This window comes from Scophthalmus maximus, chromosome 9 (assembly GCF_022379125.1).
Source record: "Scophthalmus maximus strain ysfricsl-2021 chromosome 9, ASM2237912v1, whole genome shotgun sequence".
NCBI lineage: Eukaryota > Metazoa > Chordata > Actinopteri > Pleuronectiformes > Scophthalmidae > Scophthalmus > Scophthalmus maximus.
The window spans coordinates 14,902,667-14,916,542 of NC_061523.1; the positions used below are offsets into that span (position 1 = coordinate 14,902,667).

A 13,876-nucleotide genomic window follows, 5' to 3' on the forward strand; every position below is an offset into this window, starting at 1 on the left:
TGAGTCAGGACGGATTCAGGAAGGGTGTGCTCATGAACACAGCATTAAAGAGTAAAAGGAAGAAGTTTAGTGGATCGAAGATTAAAGTCCAGGTTTCAGACATTCAGGAATGAAAGTCTATATTTTAGCAGCGTCAGCAGGAGTCAAGTGACGGACTAAAGCAGAGCTGTTAATACTGTGAAACCTGTGAGTCGCACTGATACCGAAATAAAGATGAAATGCCTCTATAGGAAAATAGCTTGAAAAAAAAACACCTGCCACAGCGAGGCAATCGATTACTGCACGGAGGTCGAGGGAAGTCTCTGATATGCCATGGAAGGGGATGTTGCACAGGCATGTTTTAGCTGTTGCTGGATCAATTACCTTTTGTTCACTGCAACATCATACAATATGCAACATGATAAAATGATTTGATACTACAGTCCGATACCAGGAATCAATACCTCGGAGGCATACGATTGCGATGGTTTGAACAATTTGGAACTGGTTCTTAAAAGGAAATGTTTTTTTTTTCGATTCCCATCCCTGGTTTTGCCTGGTGATAGACACGCTCTTCATTTTTGGAAAGCCGTGGCTCTGCCCACTTTAGTGTTGGCTCCAGGACAGCCCGTTTCTTTTTTAGCAGCTTCCCTTTTGCAACTGCTTGAAATGTAAAAGACATCATTCCCCTTTCAGGGGAGAGATGAAGAGCTCAGCGACACTGGGTGTTTAAAACGGCAAATGACCAAAACTGAATGTAGGCCATAGCTCCTGAAGTTAGTGAGAAACCACTCTTGCCTTTGCACATTGTAGCATCATCTCATGCTCTGCATCATGTGCAGTTTCTGCTCTGATGTCACTGAAGTAACATTTCTTATTTTTGCCCAAGGCAACAATTTTCTCCTTAAACAAGCCCATTACAGTGATAGAGCAAATTGACTTGCCTCTGATGAGTCTGGAATCAGTTGGCTTGGTTCCAAATCACAAGAGAGAATAACCAGCAGAATAAGGGAGGAGATTTGATCAAGAAGGACATTGGCAGGTGATGAACTGCTTTGAAGAAGCCCCAAGTTATCTCTCTGTTTACTGGTGATCTCAGTCATTATTTCAATATTTGATTATCCTCCAGTCGTCGTACTAAAGCAGCAGACAGCTTAATGAAAGGATGAGATGGGAAAGTGGTCAGGAGAGTTTTCCTATGGTTTTTGGATGAGAATGAGGGTGGAGATGGGGGTAGGGTTATGTGTTGAGGGGTTAGGGTTGGGTTAGTATTGTTTGTCAGGGTGAGGGTGGTTAGGGGTATGGGTAAAGTATTGTCTAGTAAAGTTTTGTCTAATTTTCTAATGTTTTCATGAAAGTTTAAGTTTAATATGGAGCTTTATTGAAAATATAGGTAACAGATTCTCTTTAGCACATCCCTCTGACACAGATTACATTTCAATCTGTATTAAAAAATTTGGCAGACGCTTTTGCCAAATTATGCAATTGTGAGCATCATTATTGAACACAGTCGCACTGACAAATGTACAGATAAACAAATACGTGCTGGCTGTAAATAGGACAGTTTATTGTGAACTGCTGCGTGTTTTCTGCAGTTATGTTTGTATTGTTTGTCATTAAGTGCTCATTTTAGAAACAACAGAAAAGTTTCCCAATTCTAATCACACATTTACCATAATTTGGATCTGAACCAGAAAATAAAAGTCAATCAGTCTAGAAAATAAAACCATTGTTTCTTGTATGAAATGCAAAATGGCTGCGAGTTTAGATTATACATTTCTTCCATTTATTTAGGAGTTTGGGGGGGTTTAGCTCTCCACTGCATCCAGTGAGGGGCACCTCACATAAAGCGGTTAGTTGGAAGTTAATTCCAAGACGTAGAAGTTATCTAGTTTTTATAAGATTTTGGACAGGACTCTGCCCCAAGAGCTGAAAGAAGAGGAGCAGCAGGACCATAGCCGTGAATTGACTTTACGACCGTTGAGTTATCTGGGAGCTTGTTCATTTCATGCGACAGAGAGATTGAGAACACAGGTTAACAGCGCTGTGCTCCGTTGTCCCGCTCTTAAAGTCGATGCGGGGTGCTGATGCATGCTTAACAGCACGCGGGAGCTCCTTTTATGGCTTCTAAAAAGGGACACACCACCCATCCTCTCTGGCCACTGTAGCGGTGACGGCAGCAGCCAGCCCCCTGGCGGCTGGAGCGCCACGGGGAAGACGCGCCAGAGCCACGTGTGCATCTGAGCACATGCATACAGTGCTGACATCATGATGTCAAGACGATTTGCCATTTAATTTTGACTTGAGCCTCAAACATTAGCTTTTACTGTCAGTTCAAACGGCATATATATTATTCTTTATGGACCTGTCATCTTAAAGAAAGGGTTAGAAAATGGCAGTAGAAGTTTTATAAGTCCATCCACATGAAGACATGAAGACACGAGCCTTCTCTGTGTTTGATAGCGCTGCTTGTTTTAGCTCTGTACAACTTCTTTAGAGATTTCCCTTTGGAATGTGCTGCAGCTGCCAGTGCTCGTAAAAGCCGTCCAGCTAATGCCATTACTTTTTTTTATCGCTGGGTCCTTAATTGTCCTAAAACACTTCCTCAGTGAGAAATTATTATAGATAATACAATATATCTGTTTCTTCAATTCTGCGTGTGGTTGTTCAATTTTAATTGTGAATTTTTACAATCCTGACGAAATTAGGATTTCTGACAAATGTTTTATGGCATTGATTTGCTGTGTCCCGAGTGCCCAGATTCATTTCACTATGTAGAAGTGCTATCAGTGAACTTAATCATCCCGATTACGACGTCACTGATGTGCAAGAACATCCCTGGAAGTTTCTGTTCTGCTCGGGTTATGCAGGGGACGTTCAGCTCCATGGGGAGTCGTAGAGAGAGAAAAATGTTCGCTCCAGATTTTGACGCCAGGAAAACCAACCGTGCAGAATTGTAGGAACGCAGGGAATGTGTCTTTCCTATATTCAGAAACTGTCCAGAGTGTTTCCCCGCACTGTGACTCTGGTGCCTGGCCAAATCAGGGATGCAGAGCAGTGAGCCTGAGCCACAGCAAGGGTTTTGTGATTTTGCACTCATGCTGTCATGCCTCGAGATTTTTTTCATTTCCATATGTCTGCTGTTGCTGGGATCCCCACCACGTGAACCTATAGTGAAACGGGTCAAAGTCAGACTAAAAGCAGTACATCTGAGGATGCCATGAACATTTATGGGTTTGTTCAATTGCAATTTTCTTACATTTGCTCGCTCCCTTTTTTTCCTCTCTCTCTCTCTTCATACTCCTCTAGCTGCAGTGCGAATCTCAGGTTTTGGGCATCCTGCCAGCAACTAGCATGGTAACAGGTGTCATATATAGATGTTACGTAGCTGCCATCAGCACTACACTAGAGTTACAGGACCTCATCTATAAATAAATGATAGTGACATGATTTACTGCGCTGCTTCCTGGGCACAGTCGGTCCAATTAGATAAGGCAAAGTACAGTACAGATGGAATAAATCACTTTGCCCACCTTGAAGGAAGCGAACCCATCTGTTAGGTTGGACAGAGACCCCTTGATACTAAATGAGACACTCTGTCTTGTCAATGACCACTGCCTCTGTGTGTGTGTTTTGTACATGCGTGTGTGCATATGTATGATTTGTTGTGTGCACTTTGCCGCCTGCCGTCTGGGCTGATGAGAGTCCGGGTCTTGAGTTCTTCATCTGACTGCCTGCAGTGCCCCACGGGGGGGTCACACTGTGGTGGACAAGATAAAGCGCTTCGAAGTGGAAATCCCACTGTTTCTCTCACACGTACAGATACTGTAGCACAGGGAACCCATTCAGTGGGCTACAAGGCAACGATACTACACAATGAAATGGATTTGTGCAAAAGCAAGATTTTAAATCTGAAAGGCAAGAAAATGGAGAAGTACATTTGTGGTACACTGACTTAAAACCATGCTGAGATCCGTCAGGATGAGCAAAAGTTCTTTTGGAAACTAAATGGGAGACTGCAGTAAAAGTAGCCTTGGAATCAGAGGCCTTACATCAGAGCCGTCTGTGCCTTCATCTTCCCACAGATCATGAGTCAGAAATGATATTCTGCAATACAATGCCCTTCAGCAGGTGGCAGAAGCTCAAGTCAAATTTTCACACACACCATGAAATGTGAATCTTTCTTTCCTTTTTTTAGGTAAATGTGCATATATGAGCGTGTTTGCCCTCCTGCAGGTAACGCTGGTCTTGTATGCCTTCAGGAACGACGGCGTTCGCCGCCTTATCGCACTCTCACAGAGACAAGCCCGTTCCCGTAGTCCATGAGCTCAGATGAACTTCTCTGGAGGTTTCGCTGGAACCTGACAAGTTTAAAGCTTCTAGCTCAGCAAGTGTCAGTCACACCAGATTATTGTTCCTGTTACGCGGTGGAAGGTTTAAAGAGATGACGTGTAGCAGCAGCATCCAGCGCTGAGATGTCAAACAGACTCTAAAGAGCGGAGAGTAGATTCATTTGTAAAACTTCAATTATTAAAGATAAAACATGTCATTTCCGTTTGACTGCTATTTGCAGTGGTAGCTGACGTTGTTCCGTTAGGTCTGCGTTTGTGGTTCAACAGAACATTACATTTAAAGTGAGGAGTAGAGATAGAGTCTTATTGTCACTGTTATTTAGCTTCCACAGTAATAAAGGCAGAGGGAATAGGAGGAGGACAGGAAGATGAAGGTCAGGGTTGAGGAGGAAATGAAGAGAGGGCACAGCTGACATTGTAGAGGAGCGAGGATGAGAGACCAGATGTGGCAGGGAAGAAAAGGCAAAATAGTGGGGGTGGAAAAGCGAAAGATCATCATTGCTTAAAATTTAAAAGACAATTCTACCGAACCTGCCGCCAGCACATAACCACAGGTGAGGAAGTAGGAAATAGTGAAGAAATAAACTTCCCTCCATCTGCTTTTTAAAACAAGTGTCAGAGTTAACATAACCGTACATCTTCCTCCCTTTAGGCATTTGCTTGAGCCTATCTTGACCAACTACAAAGTAATCAATAGCGCGATTGTCAGCGGACAGAACGGAGATCACAAGTCGAATTAAACGCAGCGGTTGAAAGTGTTTTTTTTTCACTGGAGAGGTAGTGCAGAGGTAGTGCTGTGATTCGAGGTGACGCGCGGTAATTCTTCAAAAGACCACATTTGATAGAAGAAGCCCTGACTGCAGTTTGAAGGCCATCTCGCCGTGTCGTCCTTCTCCTTGAGGGGAAAAAGTCAACATTTTGTTAAAAAAAATTCCCCGGAAAAGGGGAAACCGCTCACCTGGCTCCGTCCCAAAGCAACACGAGTCTTCTCTTCCAGCGCCTCTGAAACATATTTAATTAACGCGTGTTGTGTTTTCTTTGTGTACTTTTTTTAAAGAACAAAGTCTGACAGCAACAATTTGCTGCATTGAGAGCAAGTTGGGTGCCAAACGGTTTTCTTGGCGAGGACCAGTAACCTCCTCCAGTTGCCTGGGAATTGCTCCTGGCCAAGAGTTAGTTTGGCACACAGACGCTCTTTGAAACAGTGAGATTTTGGATTTTGCACTTTTCGTACAAATAAATTAGCCGTAGTATATTAATTACTTTTTTTTGGACACAACTAGGCTAACCTTTCCCCCCATTTTTCCAGTCTGTATAAGGAGCTAAGCTAACCACCTGCTGGCCCAGCTACATTTTTATCATAGTATTTTACAACTCTGTCTGTGAGAGACGTTTCCTTGGTCTAACAAACTTGATTGATTAACTGATTACCATTTCATATTTTGAAGGATTATGGGAAATTAGTGTTAAATGAGCAGTAACAAGTATTTAAGTAATTTACTTCAATTCAACTGCAAAATGCAGAGGGGGAAGCTGAAACAGCAGTCAGCGCTGTCAGCCTTGTCTCAAAGAGGGACAACGGCTCTGAGTTGCATGTTCTGTACCAGCTCAACCAGAAGGCCTCGTATATCCGGTGTTTGTGAAGTGCACATGAATTTTCCACAAGCGCAAATGTGCTGCGGTCCGCGTGTTCGGAAGTCAGATTATCCGCTCTGTCACTTTGCCACAAGTGATGTGGTAAAACACCGTCAAGGACTCTGGAAGCTGTGGGGCCGCGATGAAAACTTTACAACTGCCCTGTCAGTTATTCATTGCGTTTTCACAGGGAACGTGTTCACAGCTTTGAGCCGCCGTATCTTAAGGGAATAAAACACCAGCTGCCAACACCAACCTCATCGGTCTCCCTCAATGACTTTCAGTAACTTAGTGTTTTCCTTGGATAGGCTCTAATGAGAGACGGTAATGTGCCTAACCTGAGAGGGCCCAGCCAGATAATAACCCAAGATGCTTGGGTAACACCTTAGTTGATTTACAGGTTTAGGTCTTAAACTATTCATTGAAGTGGTCAACGTAGACAAGGGGACGGTGAAGTTACATTAAAGTATTTGTCTCATCCAAACAAATGTCACTTCTTTAGCATTCTCCACAACTCCTCCCCTTTTTGGGCGGCGACTTTGTGCTTAAAGGCTTAGAAGAGGTTTGGTGAGAACCACATCTTGGTTTTAGCACAGCATTCTTTTCAGATCGGCCAACAAGGCACCATTGACGGCTGTGCTTATCTCACTATGGTGGGGGGGTTTTTTTACCACGCTTTGCAAAATCAAACAGGATTGTGGGACTTAACCAGGCGCACATCCGGATTGAAGTTATTTCAAGTAAGAGATGATGGTATGAGATTCATTCAGCAAATGTTGTAAACTAATATGAAATTGCCTCTGGATACACTGGATCTTATGAGCGAAAACCAATATGAGGTTGTTTTATGCCTGTGAACACGTCCGCATTATTTACCAAAACATAACATGCAAAAAGTTTCATACCTCATCCTGGGATTTTATTTCCTCTCAGCACCCAGAAAACCAATCTGGTCGGCTGTTTTTTCCGCTTGACAAACATCTTCTGCGGCAGCCACTTGTTTCTGTGTCAGATGGCTTTAGAAACACGGAGCCAAGCAATGGGCTCTGCCTTCCTATCAGTCAGATTGACTCAGGCCCAACACACTGCTAGCTCTGTTATTGCATTTTAGAAAATAAGATCAAATGAATAACCGTGTCATATGAATATAGCAATGAGCCGGCAGCTATACAATTGTATTACAGCCAATGAAACCTGGCTGCACAGTTCCAGTGTGTCTGTGTCTCTTGCTGTCAGGAACTCTCTCGTTCTCGTTCTTGTTGTCTCTTTCTCTGCATCCTGCCAGTTGTTTTTTTGTGCAGCAGCTAGGCCAGGCATGTTGGCTCAATGAATATCTGAATATCTAAAATCCATTTGTTGTGGAAACTAATCAGGAGGAGAGAAGGACATTGAAACTCATCATGTTGCAAGCTGCTACTTGGAGCTGATGCTGTTGGAGGTTAACACCAAGGACAGGTGATTAGTGATATGCCAAGGAAACACTACCTAATGAGCTGGGCTTTGTCCTTACTGTCACACATGGCTTCCTTCCCAAATATTTACAGTACTTGACTTTAATCATTTATTTTTATTATATATTATTTATTAATGTGCCAGGGTTTGGTAAAATGCTCGTTTGTTTTATGTAGGGCCTGGCCTGATGTTACATGTGCACCCTAAAAAAGTTAAAGGAAGGTCAGCGGAGGAAATATCAGACACGTGTGTGTTGTTTGAGATTGTCAAATGCATGTCATAGTTCTGTAGTTTTTTTTTACAGAACCAATTTGTCTGACACTGCAAAACAAATAAACTAGATTTGTGTAGATATTGTCATCGGAGCTGAACTGTTTCTTCTGTACAAATCGTGCCAAGACTGTCAATTTAAAATAAGAAAGACAAGAAAAGATGAAAAAAAAAATATCCATAGGAAATCCACCCTTCCAGTTTCACAGAGAGGTCGGAGGGAAAGGTCAGTTGGAAGAAACTTTCATGGGAGGCAGCAGGGGTTCACTGCATTACTGAAGGACACTTCATCGGAGATGTTTATTGACTCGAGAGATTAAACCTGGATTATCTTGTCGAAGGTCATTCTGCTGCCAATCAAAGCCGACAGTACTTTTTTGAAACAGAGCCAGCTATCATATCTAGAGTTGGCAGAGTAGATCTACTTCATATACCTGCCTTCAATAGCATCGCGACGGCTGCAGACTTCTGCCGCCTGTCTGGGTGTTAGTGTACATCAGATTGTACACACACACTAGACAACCTTACCATAGCAGATTCAGCTGTACATGCTACTGTCAATATTGCACATAAAAGGACTTATACCTTAATACTGATGTTTTACCCAGAACCCAGTTGTTACCCAATGAGAGCTGTGCTACATCCGCTATCTCCACAAAGCACCCAGGCTGATCTGCAATGATGATAATGTCTTCAGTCAGGAGTCACAGTGGTTGGCTACAGCTTGAGTCTCGAGGACAGGAATATTCCTTATCTTGCCCACAGCTAGCAGCATCGGCCTAATGATATCATCTACTGGGGATAAGGCTGGACATGGATAGCAAGGATTTGTTATGAGCTGCACTGCGCACTACTGAGATGATGAAACTATTTGGATCCGCTCATACCTGCTGATCTGTAATATACTGTAGGTTCTGGTGTCTGTAGGGTGAAAGTAGCTCATAAATCAATCAATAGATGAGGACTGCACGCTAACACACACACTCACTGAAATAAGAAATGGAAAAGCTCTAATAAGAAATGGAACAACTTCAGAGAGATTAGAAAGATACAGCAGCCGTTACATCAGTCAGGTTAGACTCTGACCACTCTGCAAACTCCAAATTCATTAAAGATAAAAGTGAACAATGATAAATGTTGTAGATTTCACTTTCCATCACAAGCCTTGAAGAAAGATTGAGCAAACACCACACAACATCTTCAGCATAACGTTTATGAGAGAGCGTTTTCATTTCGTTTATTATTCAAATTTTATTTAATATCTGTGAATTCTTCTTTGTTGCTCTCTTTCTCTCTCTCTCTAGAGCAGCGGTATTGAGCATATTATTGAATTCCAGCCAAGCTACTTGTATATGTGTTATTATCCTTTCTCACCATTAATCTGTGAAAGTGAATTGCACTGTTCCAACAAAAATCCAGTGTAGGCCGATCAAAATGAAACAGAAAGATCCTTTAAGCCCATTGAACCATATTCACTGTTTCCTGCTAACCCCACTTCATCTCAGTCTGCCCCCCTGTAAGTCCGCTGTATTCAATTTTAAATTCCCTTCTCTTTAAATTCAAAATATCACACTACCATCAGCCTGTAATATGAAATTCAATTAAGGACAACAAAAGTTTTGGGGAAAAGTCTGGGATATGCCTTTGTTTCATGTGTGCTTGTTTATTATATAATTCTTACTCCTAAGAGTATCCAAGACTCAAATCAAATGCAGGCTTGTGTCTAGCCTCCTCGCTGCTGTTAAGTAGTCATGAAGATTCATTATTCCCTTTCAAACCGACAGAGACATTTCTTGATCCTAATCCCCTCATGTGGCTCAAAACTTGAATTACTATTGGATTTGTGTCCACTTAAGATGGCTTTTTCTTATAATTAGCCTTGAGAGGAAAAGGCAATTGGGATTTGTAAAGCAGACTCCAAAGGGAGGTTGACTGGGGCAGTACACCCTTCCGTGCCCCTTCCCTGGTTTCCCCTTCTCTGCTTTTTCCGAGCAACTTTATTTAAATTCCCCCCAGAGGATTTAAAATCAACGTGTGCATCGTCTTGCTGTGCTCCCGCTGTTCTGAGATCTCTGGAACGTTCACACAGTCGCTTTGAGCGTGAAGGTCACCGGAGTTCAATCATCTGGAGCATCTCGTTCGGAGCTACCCTGATACTTTGAAAGTCAATATATTTATGTCACTGTTAAATGTGATTTTTTTGTGTGTGTGTGTGTTTGTGTTGTATGTTTATTTCTTTATGCATTTTGGTGTTTACTGTTCAATCTACGACAAGCGAAGACAAAAGGCACAAATGAAACGCATTTAGTAGAGATGAGGAGCAAACAGAAAACATTTTAGCTCCCTTAATTGGGCACCAGCCAGCAGATTACGAGAGACAAGCGTGACTCGCCGTTTGTTATACTCCACCACAGTATTTTGGTCTCGAGAGTTCTGCCCTATGAAATATCATCCTCGGACAAAAACCCTGTTTCCCAGAGGGCTCGGGTTACTGACACTCTGGAAAGCCTTGTGTTCACAACAGCTGTAAAGTGAGCTTGTTCTATTCTATCGCTCCTCCAGTTTAATCTCTTCCTCTTTTTCTCAGTTTCACTTCAGCCCCGTTGTTTCTCTGGTGCGTGGGGAGGAAGCCCGGATTAATTGAGACCAAAAAAGACTTTGAAGTTGTTATACTTGGCCCTCAGGGGATTTTTATTCCGTTTTACTTGTGGCAGCTGTTGCATTTTGTTGGAATGTTGTCGTAACATCCCAGAGATTCAGATACTGGACAATGTCGTCTTATTAGGCCAGCGATGCAGTGCAGCATAAAACATCCCCCACCACCTCCACCTCCAATTTGATTTGGATGCATGTTCAAATCAGTCTCCTGACATAGCTGTTGTTTTTTCTCCTAAATTCCCTCTCTCTCTCTCGCTAAATGTGAAACATAAAAAAAAAGGAAACTGACCCTTTTTTTTGTTTCAAAAAGAAATTGGATCATATGTAATAAGAATGAGCCCAGGAACCCCTTCAACCCAATGGAGTCATATGAGGGGGTGGTGATCTAAGCCAAGATGATGGGCTGTCAGCAGCTGCAGCTGTAACTGGGCCTGGATGGACAGAATAAGGACTGAAGTAGCGAGACAGAGCGAGGGAGGAGGCAGGAAGTCGGGCTATGGGGAGAGGAGACGTAGTATAGAGAAGAAAAAGAAAAAGATGGTAGAGAATGACAGGTAGACGGATAACAAGGGAAAAGGTATCCACAGAAGAGACAGAAGACTGAATTAGAAGGCTGGTCGGACTGGAGCTACTCCAGCCGCACTGGCCATCTCAGCACGGGACCCGTGCCTATTTCCATCCCATCAACCCCCTCCATCGCCGGCCCGCTCTCTCTCTGTTCACTCTCATGACATGCCACATCCAAAGTTGAATCTGTGAATGAATGGTATTACTTTATGCTGATAACCTATAGGCTGCCCCCAGCAAGTCCCATCATGTGCCTGGAGCAACTGAAGTGTAATTCGTCACTCCTATCCTCTTGGCTTTTATTTCCTCCTCCCTTCATTCTTCCATCCTTTTTTTTTTAACTCCTCCATTTAGCTCCATCTTCCTCCATCTCGTTTGTAGTAGTCTCCTTGAATTCCTACATTCAATGCCAGTAAACATATAAGTGGACGTGTTGATAAATATCATTGCGTTAAAATGCCCATGGTTACTGGTAGATAGCTCTTTGTAAGTTTTAACAAAAGTGTTATATGACTTATACTTAAGAATGATATTAATATGTATGATGTATATTTTTATGTCACTACATTATGAGTATTGACATATTAATGAAAATTTCTCACTCGTATCAATGGCTTCAGTGTACAACAGATTGGGTGATGAGTTCAATTTATTTCTTGGCCCCTTTAAAATTGCAGTGATGGATTTACAAGTAGCTGCCGCCTCCCAATATCGATGTGTTTTCGCCCCCTCGTGCACGTCGCCATCCAGCCAACAGTCGCTGCCACCCGCTCCCACCCAACACGCTCTCCTCTGCCTCCCTTCCTCCCTGTATTCACATTTTTCTCTGCCTCCCTTCTCTATCTGGTTTCTAGCCGTCTTTGATGTGTGTTGTGTGTTTTAATGAATTTGTTGTTGACTGTCGACCTGTCCCCCCTCCCCTTTCTCTCCGCCACTCGTTCCGCCCGTTGGGCCGAAGCCACTGGAGTGCCGACACAAGTCAGGCTACATCCACACTGATGCTTTTTTTGGTTTTTAAAACACATCGCTGCTGCCACGGGCCACTGCTTATAGTCTGGACAGACACAAACAGAGACATTTGGAAATGATGACGCAGTCACGCTTACTTGGTTCCAGATTGGTTCTTATCAGTCACGACGCAACTACTATTGATGAAGGCAAAGGTTGTAAATGCCTCGTCGTCGGCCCAGGAGACGAAATGCCTGCTCTCAGTTTTCACCCTTGCTGTTTTTCGTTCGTAGTATTTTCAACCAAGCATCCAACTGCAAATTAGACAATCTGCTTCCTGTTTACAAGGGCACGCACATGCCCAGTGTACGCCAATGGTCATGTGACCTTTTCAGTTGTGTTAGTATAGACGGGGATAAGTACTGATACAGAGCTAAAAGCTTGTGTGGACAGAGATCGTTTCAGTTTTAAAATGCCACATTTAAACAAAAACGCATTATGGATCTAGCCCCCAGGCCGAACCTCCACGCCACACACAGCAGACTTTGTGTGGTCACACACTGAGGGGATACACACTTGCTTGTGTCTTACTCGCCGAAAATACAAGAATTTGCAAATGTCATCCAAGATCATGAGTTTTGTCAGAGATACACAAACATCTCTCACAATGTGCATGCTCAGGTTGCAACGGTATGCACATTCACCTGCTGAGTTACACACTGGCAGAAATACACACACAGGCACACGCACAGGCATGCATGTATGTAGGACGGCGGTCTCGTGGGAGACAGCTGTGTTCTGATGTATTAACCATCTTCGTCTCCAGCTTGCTAATTAATGACCCATCTGTCCCCTCTCACTGGTATTCCACTTCAAACTCCGTCATACACAATCACACAGGGCTGCGTCACAGCGACCAGACGCTCGTTCCAGTGATGTAACTCCGGTAACACCGTTTTCAGGGAAAACAAACATTAACAGGCGGGGATGGGGGGGAGGGGGCACAGTGTCTCATCTGCATTCGAGACCTCGTATGAGACCTAAAGTGGAGGGTTTCGCTGCAACTTCATCTGGGAGGAGTTCTCCTCTTCGGCTGCCGTGAGTTTAGGCGGCAGACGTTTGTGTGACCAGGATTGTCTGTGCGTGCAACTTATGTGGGTGTATGTGTGTGTTCGTAGGCTTATCAGGTGAGCCCGGGCAGAGTGTCAGATGCGGTAATGGAGGCTTCAAAGACAAGCGCTGCGGTGAGTTCCCCGGCTGCCTTTTTTCCATCCCCCACCCACCCCTCCTCCCCGGTCCCTGCTGCTGCGTCGCAGACAGACAGGCGCACAGGTCGACACCTGGAGGGATAAGGAAGTGATGCCGGGAGGGACATCAGTGGGAAGATAAATAATTAAGTGGGTGCAAAGTCAAACAGACAACGGGCAGGCAAAATAAATCAGGCTGAGCGACAGGCAGAGGAGATTGTCTGACAGACAGGACAGACAGACACACAGAAGTACAGACAGACGGCCAGGGTCGCGGCCAGGTGCCTGTCCAGCCCAGCTCCCTTTCACTTGCATGAGTAGAGCCACTTCAAAAACCCACCGCTTGTCTGCTGCTTTGTTCCGATGTTCTCTCTGCAGCTGTGGTTCCTGTGTGTTGTTGCTGTGGTTTTGATGCCTATCATCGTCATCACTGCCGCCGCTGCCGCCGCCGCCGCCGTCATCGTTGATTTGCTTCCTTTGAACGGCAGTTCTATTCCTGGCTCGCTATTTGCTTGGTTCCATTCTCATCTTGGGCACTGTGTTTGTATGTGCTCGAGTGGGTTTATTCATGTGTGTGTGTGTCTTTTATTTAGCATTTAACAAACAGGCACAGTCAAGGGATTGAGTGTTTGATCATTATACTTGCAGGGGATTGGATGTTTGCTTTGTGGCTTCAAAGTAAAGTATGACAAGGTCAGGTAGTTAAATGGTTGTATTATAGACAAAATATCATCAAATAGAAGTGCTATTCAAGCATTTGTAGCTGGT

The 13,876-nt window shown here is 43.7% G+C and overlaps 1 protein-coding gene across 4 annotated transcripts in view; it reads left to right on the forward strand.

Annotated features, from left to right (window-relative positions):
- Nucleotides 1-13,876, forward strand: part of mid2 (midline 2) — a 124,806-nt gene that overhangs the window by 72,166 nt on the left and 38,764 nt on the right. For 3 of the 4 annotated variants that reach the window (XM_035648951.2, XM_035648953.2, XM_035648952.2), the window contains one exon: nt 13,040-13,105. The exons of the other annotated variant lie outside the window; for it this stretch is intronic. In XM_035648951.2, coding sequence (XP_035504844.2) covers nt 13,040-13,105 — 66 coding nt within the window. The remainder of the gene's footprint in view (nt 1-13,039; nt 13,106-13,876) is intronic. 4 annotated transcript variants of the gene reach the window in all.